A 21,068-nucleotide genomic window follows, 5' to 3' on the forward strand; every position below is an offset into this window, starting at 1 on the left:
TCCAGTGGTGTCCACCAGACAATGTTCCCAGCACCGTGACGTGTCTATAGCTATTCTCCTTCTCCTTACTTTCCTCTAAGAAGCAGAAAGAAACAATATAGAGAAACAACAGCATGCAAGCAAGCGCTGCTTATGCTTTACCACCGTCTCCTACAGGTTAAGCATTTACACACAGTGAATGACTTCATATTCTTCCCTATTTTTACCTGCTAATGCAGTATTCCTTGTCTCCAGGGATACCCAGGTAGCGTGGCCTTTCACCCGTGGCAATGAGAAACCTCTCAGCTGTGTACAGTTTTTCAACTCCTCTTTTATTTGTTGCCTGTGAACAAAGCAACAGTCCCAAGTGAGTATCTTGTAGTCCTACTAAGGGAAATATTCTTTGACGAACACCTGTATTCAGAAAACACTACAGGAAGACCCAGCAAACAGGGCTAGGCAGTACCTTAACTGTGTGTGGCTGAACAAATTCTCCATATGCATTCTCATATGTGACTTTCTTCTCTCTCAGTGCCACTCGATAACCCCAGTTCAGTGAGCCAATGTAATTCTGAACAGACTCTGTCATAGTCATCCAGTTGTGTTTGACTGTTGGAAACAAAACAGATTTTTGTCTCAATCTGACAGACCTCTATTTCCATAGCCAGCCCTATATTCCCAGACTTTTTTCATGACCCAGTCACCTTTGTCCTATTTCTATTTCGCTCCAAGGTTAACTCTACTGAAATTCAAAGAACTACATCAGCAGAGACAAAACGAGAGGTCACAGTGGAACAGATATGCCTTAAGCAATGAATGACTTGCCTTCTGTCAAGCATTTGAGATATTTCCCCCCCTTTATTAGCACAGCCATCGCCTTTGACACATTGAACACTTAGACTTTGCATATTATCAATAGTTTTCTAACGACACATGCTCTGAGCAGGTGACATTGCTCAACAAATGAAGATTATGCATCTCAGAGGTGCCTCTGCATGCTCCCCCTTATAGAATTACACCCTTAATAGATCCCAATCCTATAACCATGCACACTAGATCTAATCTAAAGAAAAATTCAGCTTCTGATGTAGTAGCAATGCAGACTGAGGGAACAGTAACCCTTGCCTACAATTATTACTAAGTTTCTGTTTCTAACAAACAACATTCTGGGGTATTCCTTTGGATGTTGTGTTACATTCAGAAATGGAGTAGTATCTTAGCGCTTTTATTCACACAGCAGGGGGAATAAATCAAATACTGACACAATGAGAACATATTAAAAACAGATCAAGTGCTGCAAGGCAGTAAGTCCTGTGCCTTTAAACTTGAAAAGCACTTAAGTTTATGCATAGTCACTCTGAAGTTGCCTAACGTTGTTAAAGCCAGCACATAAGTGCAACAAGCACTTGACTGTGAAAGAACCTCTGGATTTTCAGCACAAATGACAAAACTGAAAAAAAAAAGTTCTCCTTCTGTACCTTCTTCTGGAAACTGCCATCCAAATTTGCGTGAATCTTGCAAGGCTTGTCCCAGTAAAGCTGCCTGGTGCATCAATTTTTTAGGTATACAGCCCACATTTACACAAGTTCCTCCAAGACCTGAGAGAAAGGAACAGAATGCACTTTTCACATCTGCGTGGCTGATCCCAAAGTACAAACAGACTCTTAGTAAATAATGTTCCTTTATAACAAATTTGCAATGAAGAAAAATTTACCCCATGAATTTCCCAGAGGCGTAGGTGTGACAAAATCCAGCACCATCACTTTCTTTTCATATTTGGCAGCCTCCTGCAAAACAAATTAAGTAAGACATGTATCTAAATATTAGAGGTTAAATTTGGAATAGATGATAACATCATGCATTGATGAAAAGCTTTGTGACTTTTAATTAAGCAATAATGAATGATTTGCAAGAGAACAGCCAGACAGCCATTAATCTTCAGAATTAGTCTGTGCAGTCAGTAGGAAAAAAAGACGAAGGGGAAAAACAGGCATTTACTCTGCTAAACAAGAGCATGGCACCAGTTGATAGAGGACTCTGGGAGTCAAACCTCTTCTCGCCTCCATCCTGTCATTTTGTTTACAATATTTCCCAACATGACATTTGCTTTTAGTATATTTAACAAGTTCTTCATTAATCCAGTTTTCCATTCATAGATGGTTCCTCAAATGTTTGTTTGAAACCACATCACACAATGACATCAGCATTCACGTGGCCAAGCATTACCACTACGCTCATCCAGTCTTTCTCCTTGTAGAAAAGAAACACTCAATTTTGTGTACAACATGCAGTTGTCAGGATCAGCTCTTGCTCTTCACCCTAGTTAACATGTGGTAAGCTGACTTGACTTTCAAGATGCACAGATGTCATCCGTTCTAGAAAAGCAATGATTTATTTTATGATAACTCCCCTGAGAAGTTTCATTAGCAAATCTAGAAGCAATGTGTGTGCATGATTCTGAGAACTGGAATTTCTATACTGACTCTAGTATTCCCTTTGTGATTTTTAAGAGAAAGGCAAAAATCCGTGGCAATAACTGATACCAGAGAAAAACACTTAAGCACTAGAGAACTGAGAAACAAAAGATTCCTCCATGAGATGCAGCAAAATAGCTTTGGTACTTTGAATAACTACAACTGTGCTGCATCACATGATGAATTTTCAGACATGTAATAGCAACTATAGGCACAGGATATTACCCTAAGGCCTTGGGTTTGGTTTGGGAGGAGTTGGACAGCTTTCAGCGTTAGATTACTAGTAAGACTTGTTAATCCAAATAGTTGACAATCAAAATTTCAATTTTAAATGCATCTTATTTCATGCAAAACACAAATCATATTTCAAACAACATAGGCAGTAGACACCTTAGGAAAATGTTAATGTATGAGATTTCTGCTTCCAATTAAAGATCAAGGTTGGCCAAGAGGCTCACTTCTATGCATTAGTAGCACCTTTGATAAAGTTTCTCAGAAAGGTGCTTAGGGATTAAGATGTGTTATTAACGCTTCCTTACAACAACTCTTTCAAACAACAGTTTGAAAGCACATTACCAGCGTTAGCTGTCTAACCAGAACGCACAATTCCCAAGCTTACACTCAGCTACGTGTTCACATAACAGAGCACAGCACTGTATTGCCACCTCAATAGAGATCACGAACAGATATAACCACTTCTGCACGGTGATAAGCCCACAGCAACAAAACTTGCCCTGTAGGCTTTCAGACCTTGCTGGATTCAGTGCAATGCAGTGTGAACACAAGGTTGCTTAGGGCTGGAGCTGTTCTCTGTGAATTGGTAGTGGTGGCCCGGCAGTTTTGATCTGGGTCTGTGGCTGGGCTGCTCAGAGTCAGCTTAGCAGCACTGGCACTCACTGTGGAGACAAGCCTCCAAAACAAAAAGCTCTGAGCACTGTATGGAGAGGAAAGGGGAGTTGTTCACACAAAACTGCTTATGTTTTAATGAAAAACACACATTTAATCAACCTAGTTATATTGCTGTAGATATCTGGAACTTGGTACAAGAGCTGTATGGTTGGTTTTTGTTGTTCTTGTGTTTTCATTTTTAAAGCACTAAAAATATTGAATAAACTAAGTATTAGTCAGAAGCCTACACACATAAACCAGCTTCATTTCAACTGAACGAAGCTGTTTTGAAATACACACATTACTACTGATAGCAATGTTGACTTTATTGATCTACCATCCTTTGCTCCACAATCACGTGAGTACACTAAGAGGCAATATACTTTATATGCTGAATAAGGTAATTTATCTCTCTAGCCACACACCTTTTCCATCCCACAGCTGAGAAATGATGCAATAATCATCACAGCTACAGTCTCACAACCTCGCATATGCATAGAGCAAAGCAAAGCAGCCTCCTTATGGAAATTTCAACAGATGGCTTTTCATTACTCCAAGCCGGCTTTGCATTCCTGCAAGTTCTGTTTTACTCTTTTGTATTAAGCACCTTCCCTTTCCAGGTCCTCTGAATTTTTGGTAGATCTTATCTTTCATCCTCAGCCACGACAACAGTGCCCCCCTATTGATAGGTAAGCAGCAAACTACCAAAATAGATTACAGATATACTGCATGTTACAATCCACCACAGCTGTGCACTCTCCCGCTGTTAAGATGTCCACCCACTGGTTTCTAAAAGCATCATCTCTGATCAGTGGGCATACAGAGGAACCAAGTTTCACTCCATTGAAATGTATACCACGACATTTTTATGTTTTTCTGCTTCCAAACATATGGAAAATAATATTGTATTCTATACCTATGATATGGATAAGACTGTCTTTAACCTGGAGGTAACTTCAAAAGAAGCCCTGCTGAACAGGCAGAAAAGTTTCTACAAGTGTTAAAGATACCCAGATCCAAGATGCTGAGGATGTCAGCCACCCACTTAAAAGGGAAGTATAAATCTGTATTTTCTGTCCCATACCTTGGCAGCAGCCAGACCACCTGAGCCCCCACCGATGACAATGAGGTCATAGTCGTAGGAATGGGGCACCGCTGTATGCCCGTTCATTTCCAGCAGTTTCTGAGGATTGCCTTCTTTATGTGCCTGAACAGAGAAAGCAAAAAGGATTAGAGAATATTGAAACATCACCTATGGTGCTCAAAAATGAGCATTTTCAGCAGCAAATATTGTGATATGTGTACGTAAGCGCATCTCTGTTTTCTCAGCTCTGCTTTTAATTAGCTTTTTAAATCTTCATCTTCTTAATCCATTGTTGGATAGCTCAGTACCTATTAGATACCAAACTATGAATTTCCTTGTTCTTTGGAGACCCGGGTTTCCTTGCAGAGCTTAGTCTTCCACATCACCACAACTCCAGTGCCTCCTCATACTGTGGGCACCAGGATGAGATGCATACCTGCTGACACAGGCATTCTATGGATTTATTTTATTCTTTTCATCTGCCCTGGACTTCCATAATTAGTTTTTTTTTTTCCCCCTCCTGCTGCATATATGAGTAGGAAAATACAACAATATACACCATAACAATCTGCAATTACCAGCCTTACCAACTGAATAAATAGAACCAACCAAAGAAAACACTTTCTGAAAACGACATTTTTTTTAACATGACTAGTTTAGTACTGTAGCTAACTTTGGAATCAAACAGGTAAGTGTGATCACTAAAGTTTCATGAGAGTTTCTGTTGTTTTTTTTTTTTGGATCAGACGACTACTACCACAGAAAAAATCACCCCCTAAGTCCTAAAATGCATTCTGACAGCTATGTGCCACATAGAACATTACATTAATCTTCATATACCTTTTCTAAAATGACTCTTTGTACTCAAGTTGTGGAGTTCCAGTGAATCAGGACTTCAGACCCTCAGCTCCTTCAAGTTGCTGGGAAAATTCTCAATGCCTCTCAAAATGCCCAACAAGATTTGGAGTGAGTAAACACCGGATGCCTCAACTGATACAAATCACTGAGTATCAACTAAACACATGATAAAACTTTTAAGATTTTAAAAAAAAAAGTAAATAAAGAAACCTCACTACGTCACTTTACAAATCTGGTCACTTTTATTCAAGTGTTTCTGCCATGGTAAACAGAATACAAGAAAACAGAGACGTTTTCCCTCTCTTCTCATCTAAATTTTGTTTTGCATTAAGCTTCCCTTTGTGCTCAAGCCATTCTACAACTGCCTTCCTCTGAGGTTAGACTAGTCCCTGTCTCCAAGCATAACTGGTGCCAGCGCATCTGTATCAGTGACAAAAAATCCCTGTCACTCCACCACACCACACAGCAATTTCAGCAAAAATTCAGACTCTACTTCTGCCTGTAGGAAGTTACATTCGTATTAGTCTTTCATAACCCTTGGCAGCATGTTATTAGTAGAAACAAAACCTAGAAGACATCTGTTGTTGCTGTGAAAACACCCCAAAATACCTTGTCTTCCTTCCTCTTCTCTTCCTGCTCTGCCACCCCAATGTATAACCCTACCACTGAATCTTGTCTTCACTCAGTTCTCCTTTTTTCTGTTTTTCTAACAGTCATTAGCCAAACTTCCTGCTGCAAACAGAAGCATTGAAAAAGGAGCATGTATTGCATTATGGTATGCAATTTCACTTTATTCATATTTAGGGACACAGAACGAGAGAAAGCACGTTGTTCATTTCTGAAGTACGCCTTCTTGTTTGCTCAGCGGCAACAGGATGGTGTGAAGCTTAAGGGCAGACTCAAACTTACCTCCCACGCAGTCATCTGACCAAACTACCAAGAACTGCATCTTTACGATGCGTACAGATGTAAGTATAAAGAAACTACAATATCTATACATGGATTTTGCTTAGATCACTGACTGCAATCATGCCAATTTTTTTTTCTCTTCCTTTTAGGAAAAATGCTTTGTATTTTTACATGTGGACTAAGAAGCTTCAGCTTTTATTCCATCAATGGTGGAACTATTAGGTTTCTTTTTATGCTTCCATTCAATGGAACAAACCTATCGTTTGGCTCCTTTTTCATTAGCTCTTGATGAAAACATACTAAAAGCTTAGATCACGCTTAGTAGATTATAACCTTCCCTGCTGAAACCATCTCCTGGAACTCCGCTCTAAAACCGCCAGGATATTGACAAGCTTTGCTTCCCATTTAAGGGGGCAACTTGTTCCTGACCATGAATCAGGACTGTGATCCCATACTGAGAATGGATCTGTTCCTTTCTTCTCCCAAGAACTGTATTTTATATTTTTTAAGTCTACATTCTTCTTATTTTTCCATGTCAAAACTAAATTACAGAGTTTAAAATGCATGTCCCCCTACCTTTAAAGTTTTCTCATGACCTCCTATTTGCTTCTCTTGCACAAAAACACCTGGCTGTGAAGTCTCTGTGGTTACTTCGCACTGCACTTCTTGTAGCTTCTGTGCACTCTCTGCGAAATAAAGTATAAAATAATGTAGTGTCTGGAGTGGCGCCCTTTATGTAGGTTGTGCTCCTGAAGCGAAATTGTCTGGGGGAGTGGCCTTGGCGGCTTCATCACTTCCTCATCGGCAGCACGCCTGTCTCAGGGGAGTGTTTCCTAAGGCAACTGATGAGTCATTTGCAACGTTAGGATGACTTGCTGTATTTTTCTCTTTAATAAAAATCCCATACGAGAATTGGCTAGGATTCCAGGACGTTTTGCCAATCTGACCAGATGCCTGAAACAAAGCAAGGAAATACGATCTGCTGTGGCTAAGCCTGAAACTTCAGTCTAAAAGGAAAATGGTGATTTCTACTTTTCTTACTCACAAAGTACCTTTTTAATGCTGCTGTGCTATCGTTTTTTTCAGTCTAAATGTTTTAAAGTGAGTTAAAAGTTCTGATTTTGCTCTTTCAATTAGTTCCCCTGGAAACTTCTCTCAAATCAATTTAACGATACAATCACTTCCCCCCCCTCCCCCATGCAACCCCCCCCTCTTTCCCCTCCAAATAATTTCTGCCTTACAGAGTTTGTTCCTCCTTTGAAATCCTTTAAATAAGCATTTTCAAAAGTCTAGCAAAGATCTGTGCCTGCTCACTGGTCACAACTGATAAGGATATCCTACAGAAAAGGTAAAATATTAGCAGCATTAAAAAAATAACATCTCTACACATGGTGATACTTCATTTGGCATTGCATGGCAAAAAAAAATCTGATATATGTCTGGAAGCCACTATCAGCTCTGCCTTCCTATACATAACTCTGAGTTACGTTAACCTTCATTTCCAACAAATGGGTCAGTACACACTTGTTTGTGCTTAATCACATACATCCTTTGCACTGCACGACCATCGTTAATTAACAAACTCTGACACGTGCACATAGTTAGACAGCCACACTGAGCGTGTATACGTTCCTTGGGCGGGGAGCCCACAAATCTGAAAAGCGTTCACCCAGACGCACACAAACACAAAAAGGCACTCACTGAAAACTGGTTTGTAAGCTTGCTGTCTTGGTTTTCCTTTCTGCAGCTTGGTGATAAAATTCTTCTATCTCACAAAGGTATTAGGAAGAGTACTCAACTGATGTTGACAAAGGGGTTTAAAGATCTGAGTCATTACACAAGAGTTAATAGCAATATTAACGATGGATAATTCTTGGCCTATTCTAGCCTGGGGAAAGAACCCAGGAATTCATGTCTGCATATACACACAGACACACCTGGGAAAAGCAAAAACACAGGTTTGAACACTGGTCACCATCTGCACATTGGAGGGATTTTTCTTCAATATATTATCAAAGCTACAGTCCTGAGGGTACCTAAAGCAACTGAAGTCTTGTAGTTTTTTTCCTGCAAGTCTGAACAGCCTCGGGAATGTTCATGTAAAATTGTATCTTAAATCAGATAAAAACCTACTAGTTAGACAACACAGACATTTATATAAGCACCTCTATCTTCAGGCAGATCTCTGCTAGAGGTTCACAGCTTTAGCAAGAGCCCCAAAACCCAAAGGCAACCGTAACCTCTGGCAGAAACTTGAAAGACTTTTGTCTGCAGGTTATTACTGCTAGGGGCCTCTCCCTTGTTGGCCCAGGCAATTTGCCACAGACAGAATGACAAAGCAAAAAATGCTTTTGCATCATGTGCTCGCTCCCCATAAAAGTCCATCCATTAACGACAATTATAACAGCCACTGCTTGTGAATCGATGCCTTCCAGAAATCGATCAGCAGATACCATTTCTCAGACTGAGATTGCTAAACACCACCTGGGTCACCTGCTCTGGACAATTCTGAGATATGCAACATGTGGGACTATTCTCTTTGCTGGTCAGCATCAGCACTGACTTCAGCAAACCTGCAGCAATTCATGGCTACCTCAGGACGATCCAGCAAGGCTCCAGCTCCCCACTGCCACTCTTTGGCTTTCGTTAGTCCCAATCCAGGCAGAGGCTGCTGCGCGCCACCTCCCCTGCTGCCTGCCAAGTGCTCCCTGACGTGGAGCGAGCTGAGGCACCAAGTCGCTGGTTTTGAAGGGGATAAGCCTTCGTGGGTCTAAGCCTACTCTCTTCCACCATGCTGTTTTTTCTTCTCCCTCCTGTCTCCATACCCTGTCCGCATTCTTGGCCCTGGCAGCCAAGAGACCCTTACACGAGCTAAACCAATGCACTAACCCAGGAGAAGAAAAAACATGGGTGGTTTTCGACCAGGCTAACCAGGTCCCTCCATTCACAGGAGGACCCCCCCGAGTGCCACAGCCGGTACAAGGGAGCCGGCACATCCACACTGACCAGAGCGGAGGAAGAGGAGGCAGCAGGATTTCTCTCACTGGTAGCAGCACAACTGCTAGATTGACTCAGCGGGTTGTTAAATCCGCCAAGAAACCGCCTTTCTAGCATTTACCTGAATAAATTTCTGATGCAGACTACGCTAGGCCTCACTGCCACTTCTTGTGCAGATCAAGAAAGAAAAAACTGTGGTGTTTTAAACTCATATCCTTACTGGGAGACAGCTTCCTCATGAACCAAAGTTCGCGCTGGTACTGGCCTCTGAACTTTAGACTTGTGTAACTCCTGGTGGGGGGTGAAGAAAGGCACGGCTGGTTTCAGAAGGCCTTGACCACAGAGGAACCTGACAAGCCCTAGAGAACAACCCAGACCCGCTTCATGAGCAGAAATACTCCAGGATAAGAATTGCCTTATTCTGCAGAAGTGTTCACCAGCTGCGCGGGCAGGACGTGGGGCTAAGCAGAAAGCCCAGGCCTTGCAACTGCTCGCCGTGAAGTAGCCTGAGGTGCTTCAAGGCAGAAGTATGTGGTGATTTAGCTGGATTCTGTATGTCACACAGAAGCCATTATTAATGAGAAGGAACTTCGCAATATTTTTTACAAAATCATGTAATTAAAAAATAGCCATCTTCAGTAGTGTAGGAGATGCCTCTAATTTTGTAATGCTTATAAGCAGTCATGTGGCTTGCTTTAAAGTCTTATCCCCAGGCAGCTGAGGAATGCAGGATGTTTCATACGACAATGAAGATTTACCTTTTGCTCAAGTTAGCTTTGTAGGTGGAGAAAGTTTCAGCTTTTCCTTCTCCCTGCTCACTTCTGCCCTTTCAGGACAGGTCACTACCTCCCCAGTTGCACAAGCTCAAATATTTGGAAGTGATGGGCAACGGAGCCATTACATGATCCAGATTACAACAAAAAACCCAAACCTTTAAAATATGCATGCCTCCAGCCTGGATCGTATCACAAATCCACGCTGAGAGGCTGCACTGCAATCAGCTGAACTAGTGAAACTATGAAGGAATAGAAACGTGGGGCAGAAGGCAGGAAAGGATGAAAACCTCTTAAACTGGCTTTATCGCAGAGGAGTCACAATGCACCTGTACTTTCAAGAGATGCAGGATCAGGGGATGAGAAATTAAAAAAATGGTAAGTAGAAACTATATTTTGATGAGCCAGTGGTATAAGTTAGACCCTCAACCCACCTCACATGCTTTAATTTTTCACTGTGCCAGAGACACAGAGCAGCCTCACAGCTAGCCAAGAGAAGCAACTGAGCTGGCTGGTGTAGAAGTGTCAGGGCTTGCTAAGATAAGGACTGCGTGTGCTGTGCTCTAGTGATCCTGGCCAAAAACCACCGTTACCTTTGACAGGGTAAACCAGCAGCCCTGTGGCTATTCTCATTCCTTCCAAGAGCTGATTCAGCACTTGGCTGCCCCACCAGAGGAAGTTTAAAGATAGCTTAGAGGTACATTTGCCTCCCCACCTGTACACAGCCAAAGTCTGATCCCACACTAAGTCACTAACGTGAAGACAAACCAACCTGACATCACTTATATACACACAATTCAGCGCCCACTGACGAGCACTGTTAATCAGAAGTGAGCACTGAGTGAGTGAGTGAGCAAGTGCTACTACTGAAGGCTGGCGTATGGGAGCCTTCAATCCTGCTGCCTACTCGCAGGACCAGGATATATGCTACACCCTAGTACAAGCACCTCTAGCCTTCTCTCTGAAATTGGCTACTTGTCCTTAAAGATGGGTAAAACACCTTGTGTCATCACTGCACAGAAATTACACTATTAGATAAGATCTTTGCTTTTCCTCCTAAATGTCAAATATTAACAAATCAAAACCCAGAAGTTGAAGAAAACTGCCTCATTCAGCTTTCACACCCACACGCACCAGCAGAAGCTTGCAACACAGAGGAGTGGCCAGCAGGTGGAGGGAGGGGATCGTCCCCCTCTGAGCTCCTGTCTGGAGCACTGCATCCACGTCTGGGGCCCCAGCACCAGAAGGATGGGCTGTTAGAGCCAAGTCCAGAGGAGGGCCACAAGCTGAGAGAGCTGGAGAAAAGATGGCTCTGGGGAGACCTCACCGCAACCTTTAGTATTAAAGTGGGCTTATAAAAAAGATGGAGAGCAACTTTTTACAAGGGCAGATACTGATAGGACAAGGAAGAATGTTTTTAAACTAAAAGAGGGGAGATTTAGATGAGAGGTTATGAGGAAATTCTTCACTCAGAGGGTGGTGAGGTGCTGGCACAGGCTGCCCAGAGAAGCTGTGGATGCCCCATCCCTGGAACTGTTCAAGAGCAGGTTGGATGAGGTCCTGGGCAACCTGATCCAGTGGGTGGCATCCCTGCCCATGGCAGGCTTCCCCCCTTTTCTCCCTGGATCACAGGTCTGTTCTGTTATCTGCCAGCTTCCCACGCATGCATTCTTCACATAGCACAAAGCACCACCACATGTGGAAGCCTAGAAAATAGCAGTGACTTGACATATTGTTGAAATGCCCCAAAGGTGTTTACGTGTTTGCAATGATTCTCATAGGAAACATCTCTCCAGAAAGCAGATGCACAGGTTTTCTTGGCTTTAAGAGGAGCTTGGCTTTATGCTCTCTCCATGTCACACCAGCAAATCCTTAATCCCATTGGTATGAGTTATTTCATTAAGTAATAATCGTTTTCCTTGCAATTACTGGCTATCTATATAAAAGAGAGCAGATCCAAGTCAGCCCTAACTTCACCACAAGACTGGGGTGTGTAACCTGGCCCACTGACACCCTTTTCGACACTCATTGCCCTAAACTTACTGAATTCAAGAATAAATGCAAACAGGGAATTTCGTGCATAGCTGGATTCTGACTCCCCGTTGAAACCAAAACCCACCAAGCTTCAAGACTTACAAATAAAAGAGCGAAGCACATTCTCCTAAGAAATCTGAAGTCTTCTGTACTCTGTTATGGTTTATATCTATTCAGTATGCTGTTGCAAAGCGCTTTAGTTTCAATTGTATTCTTCCTAATCCGCTTTTTATACCTAAGAGCATAAGACTTCTTCCATAAATAAAGCATAGCTTGACTGGGAGCAACATCAAGACATAACGTCGAATAACGCAACTTTACACTTGGTTGAAACACAGCTACATTAACAGAAACTGGGGCTCCACTTTGGCATAGATTTCTGTTAATAAAGAAAGTCCATAGGGTTACCCCAAAACACAGATGTCCTTCATGAAAGCATAAATTCCTTTTTATTACAACTATCTGGGCAGAAAAAAAGGCATTTAAAAGCATTTTTGTAAGTGGAAAAAATCATGTAAATACAGATTTTCTTCTGAGTGCTTTTCGACTTAAGTTCTAAGCAATAGGAGAAAAAAAAATGTAATTATCCCCAGCAAATTAAACACAATTAACCTAAGAACAAGATAGGAAATAATGGAACACTTCATAGCTCTGTTTTCTCAAAGAACAATAGAAGTGTACTCACAACTTTTAAACAAACCTCTACCTAGCAAAGCAAGAATTACAAAACCAAGACAAGACAAAGAAGAAATCCTGACAGAGGAATGATGAATGCCACAGCACACAAGACATTTTCAATCGACTTCTCTCTGAGGGTCTGATTCAAAGCTCACTACGCCCCTTCAAAAGCTCTTGCTCGAATGAAGGCCCTAAGTGACGAGACTCACCCCTTTCAGCTCAATTTTCTAATTAGCATCTGGGGACCAACTGAGCAAAATCCTTCAGTCTGCTTTTGACTCAGGATGGGTCAGCCTTGTATCATGAGCAGACTGCGATGCACCAACTTTGCATCCAAGAACGAGAAAAGTTGCTAATGTGGGGCAAGAAGCTCAAGACCAAAATATCTCCTACTCAGCCCGCACACAGCCAGGCACGCCAGGCCATTATCTGTCCCTTCCTGATAGTCTGCAAAAGGGCTTCTGAAACTGGCCTCAGTTCCTAGCAAAAGAAGTAACTCCTTCTTCCAGTCGTTTATTTTCCTTCTATTTTTCTAAGTGTCCATGCAGCAGTGCCACAAAGTCCAACTGTAGTATGACAAACTATTTTGCTTCACTGATTTCAGCAGGGACAGCATCATACTCCATGGCTCGTGATAAAAAATCTTGAGACACGTTTTTGCCATAAAAATTAGGGAACTTGATAGCCCACTCCAACAAGATCCAGGTTTTCACACAGACTTTCCTAATAGCTCTCACACTACCAAAGCCTTTGGCAGGAGACCATTGATTGCTACTTGTCTTAGAAAGTCTTCTTATGTAACTGTTTACAGTAAACCATATAGGATTTAGTGAGGTTCCTCTAATTAGCATTAATAGGGATGTTTTCTGTGAGCATAACATCACATGCTAGCCTCAAATATTTCTAGAGCATCTACAGTATAAACTATTGGCTGAAACAGAGCAAGCTGTGTACATTAACCAGAGGTAAACTTCAGACCCTCTCTTCCTTAGTAAAAAGGAAAGCAATGCTAAATTAATTAGGTATCTTTGAACACTTCCATCTTTTATTTTATTCCATGTTATTTCACTGTGAGCTAAATTAAATAGGTTATGAAAAACTTAGGATAAAGGTTCTCTGGCTTTGGAACTTTAGTAAAACTTTTAACATCCCATATAAAGCTTTATATGCAATCTTCATGGAAATCATCACCTGAGAGTGCCAGTAACTTTTAACATGCAGTTTTGCCTACTCCCATCAAAAGTCCCTGCTGCTTTTGGATTTACCCTTGGTAGTATGATGTGTTGAGTAATCCAAATCAAAACAAAGGAAGCTGATTTCTGGTATGACTACCTGTAGGTGTATCATTCTCACTGTGCTCACCCTTCATTTGGGATGACCTGCAAAAGCTGAGCTTCCTGATTTTTTTTTCTTCTGGAAATTCCTGTGGCCACTACAGACTGTGATTAATACTCTGCTGCTAGAGGAGGAAGTACCACCAGCCACAAGTGTGGCACCTGAGGCACTGGGAGGTGAAACTCAGCAGGGTGAGCACTCAGCAGGGCTGGGAACAGGATCTCCTGGTACTCTGCCGTTCATTAGACCTTGCTGCCACCAGCCATGCCTTTACTGTCTCTACCACAGTTAAAACCATTTATCCAGCCCCACACATCTCTTTGTAATTAGGGTGGTGTTTTGAGTCATATAAAACATCAAAAAATGGAGGAAAACGTCCCACCCAGAATCATTCTTTTTGCCAAACAAGTCAATATTAAAAGTGAGCAAGGTTAAAGGAAACACAAAGGTTTTGCAGACCATCTCCTAGAACGTGCAAAAAGTTTAAGGCAGTTATTACACTGTGAAAAGTACTTGGGTGCTTTGTTTGGATGCCTGACATACTTGTTTTTAATCTGAGCAGGGCTTTTAATAGGAGGAAAGAAGCACGTGTTTTTAACCCAGAAAAATCAATATTTCTCGTCCTTGGAAAACAGAAGAACTTGGGTGGAACAATTTATTCCTGCTTGTAGCAGCCCAGCGAACAATGATATTGCATTTCTACGAGCTGAACAAAACAGCATAACCCAGCAGATCATTGCCCTTAAACCTCTCCTGCTACGTAACTACTACAACCCACCACCAACCTACAGCACGCAGATTCCAGCAAGGGCCTGACTGGAAAGGGTTGTGAAGGATGGGCGGGAAGCAACAAACACCTCACTTTTATGAAGTGAGAAACAACGCACACAAGCGTGCTTGCTTTGTGTCGGGCTGTGCAAACAGTGGTGGAGTTAAGGAAGTAGAGAGCTTCCTTACCGCCACAGTGGGAACGCAGTGCCAGACCACGCGGGAGGCGGCGGTGCCAAACGATGCCTTCTTCTCTGAGCAGCTCAGTCAACAAGCACAACAGGCAAGTTTGCTACTGCAGAAGATGAAGTAAGAAGATATCTCAGTTTACTACTTTAAATTGCACTACAGTGCATTAGCACATTCCTAAAGAAAAGCTCAGGACTACTCTACAATAGGCTCCTACTGTTTTCTATCCCACGCCAAGTAATAGCACCAAGGGAAGAAAAGGACACGCACCATTAGAAGGGAGACAAAATCTTATCTGTAGACGCTACCTTAAGATTCTAATTGCAGGAGATACAAATACAAAAGGAGGAAGCACACAGTAAAAAAAAAAAAAAAGTATGCAAATAGAAGTGCTTGGTAGATAGCGTTGGAGCAGCCAACAAAAACAGGGGTCACACAGGGTTTAACACAGATAAGTCTGACTACGGCATCAACAGTACAAGGCATTGAGAGTACAAACAGCAACGACAATAAGCTGAGGAAAGCAACTGCTGTGAGCTTTTTAGAAGAAAGACAGAAAGTAAGCCAAGCTGGAGATGAGGAAAGAGAGAAAACATCAGGTACGGCTTGGCAAGTCAAAGGACGGCTTTTTCAGGAAGACGTGCAACGTGACACCACGTTCAAAAAGGAGGTTATTGAAAAGTATGAATGAGAAAAACAAGATCTGAAAAAGAATTTCTCAGGAAGTACCTAAGTCCAGGTGCTATGGACTGGAAGGCAGCTGCACTGGAATACAACAGTTCAGTTGGAAGGGACCTAGAAAGATCATCAAGTCCAACTGCCTGACCACTTCAGGGCTAACCAAAAGCTAAAGCATGTTATTGTGGGCTTTGTCCAAATGCCTCTTGAACACTGACCACCTCGCTAAGAAGCCTGCTCCAGTGTTTGACCACCCTCACAGTTATGAGATTTGTCCCAATGTCCAGATTGAACCTTCTCTGGTGTAGCTTTATGTCACTGCCGTACATCCATTCAACAGGAGGAAAGCAAAAATACAGGAGGCATCAAAGACAGAGTTTTATCAGGAGACAGCAGGTGTAAAGTTCACTCACTTCAAATCAATGGAAAAAGGACAATAAGTTATCAATTCAACACACATACTGAATTAAGCCAGAGTGCATTATTTCATCTGGTACTTAGGTTTGCTTTCTGCAAGCACAGCCAAACAGACAGCAAGACATCCTACCAAGGGATGTCCAAGATAGGCTTAATGAAGGAATAAACTTCAGACAGGAACAAGCCGCCACTTCTCTCCAAAAAAGTCTTGAAAACAGAGAAACCATACCAATGGCCTGGAATAAAGAGGACCAGTACAGTACATTGTGAGGGACAAGCACTACTCCCAGTCACAATGGAAATCAAGGGGGTGCCATAACTGTGAAAAAGGGGAGAAGGAAGAGCATGGGCAACCATGATGTCACCTCCAGGAGCCAAGTCTGCTCCACAAAGGGTGCGATGACACATTTGTTATTGTTACACCTGAGCAGTTCACAGGCAAATTATATGGTCAAACATTTGCAGGAAATACTACAGAAATAAATTTTAAAAAATTGGGGCTTCATTACTCACGTGCTCACCACATGTGAATGTCGGTGCAACTCAATAACCACCAGTGCTGGTAGCCCAGTGCAGAGCTAGGACCTCTCACATTAGCACCAGAAATGAGCAGCAACTATTTGAACAATACTTTGTTAACTCACTTGCTAGAATCCAACCCAAATCTCATTCCAAGTCTACTAGACCTTTCCAGGTCCACCAGGGGGTATGTGCTGTGTCCCAAGTGCCCAGTCCTGAAAGGAGCTGGACAACTTCAACTTACATGCAAGTCAAACTGAACTGAAAACACAGCCATTCATAAAATTCATCTAGCATGAGGATCTGGGCTGGGGGGGGGAAACAGCACTTGAGGAGCCCTGCAGAAAAAAACAGTATATTTCAGCATATTTTATAAGGCAAAAGCTGCAAGTTAGGATATCTTAATTCTGAGATGTGCAACTTGAGTGTCATTTTTGATATTTGTCATGATTCCTTTTTGCAATAAAAGGTCTGTTTAATAACACAAAAAAAATAACTTGTGTGAAGATGAATTAACAAGAAGTCAGGAAAAGCATTATCTTCTGAGTTATTTCCAGTTTTCATACCTTTACACCCACAAAGTGCGTCATAAATACTGCTTATTTGAAATGCAACTGGTAAAGTAAACTAAATACTATTTGAGAACTGTAGGATAACCTTTTTAAGAGCACAAGCTAAGGACAAGAGAATGTTTTTAATAGCTATGTTACGCAAAACATATATACGCATTTAATCTTAGAATTTTTACTTTTTCCTATGATAGCCATAATTTTCCTTGACAGTTTCTCTCATTACTGGCTTACTACTTTTTGGTTTTGTTAAACACCATTTTAGATCTTTCAGTGAATTCAAAACTCTGAATTTATTATTCCCATTGCTGAAATGGTGGAAAGGTGGGAAAAGATCCAGAAAGTAATTTAAGAAATTCTTAAAGCTAGGAATTACCCAATTTCTTCCTCCTGCTTCTGAAAGGACACACAAGTTTAAATGCACCTTGTCTGAGAGATGTACATAGAGGTAAAAATAAATAAATAAATAATCAAAACTAATCTACTCCCTGGTATGACTAACTGTAGAAAGTTAATTTAAGATAGTCCCTGTTTCAGTGGCATTTAAACAATGAGTAACTAGCTTATTTGAATTATGTTTCAGTTTTCAAGTAAATTACACATCGCTATTTGCATTTCAGTAATTATTTGTTTTTCATCTTCTATTTAACCTCTTTTAACACCACCCACAACTCCCCTCATCTCTTGTCCTTGACAGATATTGAAAAATTTGACTTGTTTCTTCATTGGGCTTGACAGAATAATCCACTAGTATGTGACCATCCCAGAAGCAAAGCTACCTAGATGCTGAAATATAAAGCTTAACATCACAGTTTAAAGCAACTTTACTGGAGAATTACATTAAGACACTCCCAGTATTGTAGAATGGGCAGCAGGGAATAGTAATGTCTTACGCTGAAAAACCAAGATACAGCAGAGCGTATATATTCAAGCCCAAACAATATGTTATTTTAAGTCAGGTTAGCCCAAATGACTCAGGTTCACAAGGTTGAAATAGCTCGTTAAGATGCAGGCTTCCTTTCTGAGGTTGTGTCAGCAGATAACACGGTTGTCCAGAGGAACTGGGTTGGGTATAACTAAACGACTATTTATTCTGCCTCAAACTCCGTGGTACCATACCTGCCTAGCTTTTGGTATCTGATTTAAAGCTAAATTGGGCATTTCTACTCTTAATAGGAATGTGGTAGTGGCAGCATTAGGTGAGGGACCTTCCCTAATGGGGTAACTGCTGTGGGTTAACCGTAAGTGCTCTCAGGGAGCTGCATCACCCGGGAAGTACAGGGACAACTGGATGCTTTGGACAAATCCTTGAAAAAGTTCTTTTTTCATTCAGACTTTCCTGTCGGGCTAAAAGACCATCCAGTGCTTCCAATGCCATGCCTTTAACTTTATGTTTGTTTAACTGAAAGTTACTAAGCAATAAGCAGCCATAATGATAAGCCTATTTCAAGAGTTTTAAAGGGTTATAAACCTCGTTACTGTATTCGCCAGCTCCTGCCTTGCACAGACACTTACTGCACAGACACCTTTGCTTTTTGTTTGCCAAGCCACTGACGATTTCCATTCTGCAAAACGAACCTTAAAACGTGTTACCTGAAAGCTGCCGAGGCGCTTTCGTTTCAGTGCTCTTCAAACACCGAATACGTAAGTCGGGCTTTCCAGACAGGCCCCTCTCCCAGGCACCTGGCAGAGCTGAAAACACCCCTCGAGCAGCGGATGCCCACCCAAGCACTGCACCCCGAGCGCTTTCACTCCGGCGGGGCTGTGCGGCACGCAGACGCCCCCGTCGGTGCATTTTCCCCGCTCGCTACCCCAAGCACACCGCAACCCCCGGCGATTCAGCCACGACCCCCCGGCGGCTGCCTCTCTACCTGCCGGGCGCCTTCCCTCCGGGCAGCCTCCGGGCGCCTGCCGCACCGCCTTGCCCTTCCTCAAGGCGCCCCCCATGCCGTGCCTCAGCCCCCGGCCCGGCTCCAGCGCGATGGCGCCGGGCTTAGACCCAGCCCCGGGCCTGGCGCGACCCCTGGCGGTGCCGAGGCGGCGCCGGGGTCCTCGCGGCTGTCGGTGCCGGGCCGGGGGCCGTGAGGCGGCGCCCAGCGGAGCCGGGGGGTTTCGGCCTCGGCTTCCCCCTCCCGTTGTTTCCCTCCCGTGAGGGGGGCAGCGGGGCGGCCGGGGGCTGGTGAGAGGCAGCGCGGCCTCTGCCTCAGCCCCCGGCCGTCCCGGGGCAGGCCGACGTTAGGAGGGAACTCGGCAGGTGTCCGAGAAGCATTTTTCTGGCAGTTAATGCTCAGAAATCGTACCGAGAGGACGCTAACTGGAGGAGAAGCTGTGCGAGGCACCGAGCCTGATGAAGCTTATCGCCCCGCTCCCCTCGGGGATCCGGGAGCCACTTGTCATAGCGAGCTCTCAGCGCTGCCTCCTTCGTGGCCCCGTTGTGGTGGCTCTCGCACAAAAGCAGGGCAAGAGCAGTGCCTGCCAAGGAGATTCCTGGCGTAAACACAGAAGACAAAAAGAGTGATGAGAGATGTACACCAGCAGAACAGCACGCTGTTGTTACCCTCGGCTCCCATTTGAACTTTCTTCACCCTTCGCCCTTACTTGTTACACCAAACGTGGCAATTTATCCAATCTGTTCTTGCTTACAGCAAACGATGACTTTTTTGGAAAGTTTTTTTTTTTTTTTAAATAGATTTTTTTTGGTGGATGAAGCTTTTCAGTCGCACAAATTGGCTGCTGGGCTGCAGGCTGGGTATGGAGGCTGCTGGCCTTGGCAAGGACAAATGCTTAATGCTAAGGCACTGCAACAAAACGCACGCTGTAGACTCAGGAGCTCCTAATCCAGTTCCTAACACCACTGTAGAATTGCTCTGTGGTCCTGAGGAAGGCACTCATGCCAAGTATCCCCCAACATAAAATGCAACTATAGGGTCTATTTAGCTTATAACACCTGAAGAGTTGCAATTACCTTTCTAATGCTTGTTATACCCAACGCTGAAACACACAGGCTCTCTACTCTGACACAACAGTAATGATGAGTGACAGAGGAAAGGACTAATAAAAAGGGAAGACAACAGGATAAAAACTTTGGAATCTTAAGGTTTGAGGCATTACCTCACAGTCCTCAGCTTTTTTGCACACAAGAATTCAGCAATTCCCATTTGTGATGCTGTATTACTCTTTCACTCTGCAGTGAGATCTCCAGTGTCAGCTGGAGTTTCTAATAAAAAATAAAAAAAGACAACTAGATTTATAAGTGGAAAAAAGTCTCTGAACTCACTGTGGGAATGATCACTGAGATTTCAGAAATAATGTCTTCAATACAGATATCTGTAACAGCATAAATTATGATGATAATGGGGATAATAACCGTTACATGCATTCAGGGGTTATTACAGCTTCAGAATTAAAGTTATTAAAATAATTTGCTGAATAAGCTTAGGGAAGGAACTCTATTCTGCCAAACCCCATCTCAATATTTCCATAAAATGGGGACTACAAGCTGACAATCAGTCAACATGAGAAAAATCAAGTTTAAAGAATACCTTGGTGTGCTATTTCTGTCCTTGAAATCATTCACAATATTTCATTTTGCTTATTGTTTTTCAGTTATGTTCTCATCACGTTTGCTTTCATTAGGAAAAGAAAAAAAAAACTCATGTTGATGTGGTGAAGACATATTGAAGGAGAAAAAATTAAGTCTAACATTTGAGATGTTTCGTAAGACTGCATAACAATGCATCCAAAATACTAATTTTCCAAAATCACTCTAAAATTTTAAGTATAGTAACCCAAAGCGTCTGTCATTGCAGAACAGAGCCTTGATACTGCATCCAAAGACTAGCATTCATTTTCACCTTCTTCATCATCCCACTCCTCCCAATCTGCTGCTTCTTCCTACACAGTTTACTTGCACACCTCA

General features: G+C 42.6%; 1 protein-coding gene across 3 annotated transcripts in view; it reads right to left on the bottom strand.

Moving 5' to 3' along the window:
- The window catches only part of TXNRD1 (thioredoxin reductase 1), a 38,332-nt gene extending 19,156 nt beyond the window's left edge, over window positions 1-19,176 (bottom strand). The window contains exons 1-7 of one of the 3 annotated variants that reach the window (XM_083812086.1): window positions 19,021-19,176; window positions 6,769-6,878; window positions 4,426-4,548; window positions 1,694-1,766; window positions 1,458-1,577; window positions 446-588; window positions 207-322 (exon numbers count right to left, since the gene is read on the bottom strand). In XM_083812086.1, the coding sequence (XP_083668212.1) occupies window positions 207-322; window positions 446-588; window positions 1,458-1,577; window positions 1,694-1,766; window positions 4,426-4,548; window positions 6,769-6,878; window positions 19,021-19,096 (761 nt within the window). In that variant the 5' untranslated portion in view covers window positions 19,097-19,176. Of the gene's footprint in view, window positions 1-206; window positions 323-445; window positions 589-1,457; window positions 1,578-1,693; window positions 1,767-4,425; window positions 4,549-6,768; window positions 6,879-14,966; window positions 15,050-19,020 lie in introns of those variants that run through there. The other 2 variants (XM_083812088.1, XM_083812087.1) reach the window with 2 other exon arrangements.
- Between the last annotated feature and the right edge of the window lie 1,892 nt (window positions 19,177-21,068).

This window comes from Anser anser (genome assembly GCF_964211835.1).
Source record: "Anser anser genome assembly, chromosome: 1".
Classification (NCBI taxonomy): Eukaryota; Metazoa; Chordata; class Aves; order Anseriformes; family Anatidae; genus Anser; species Anser anser.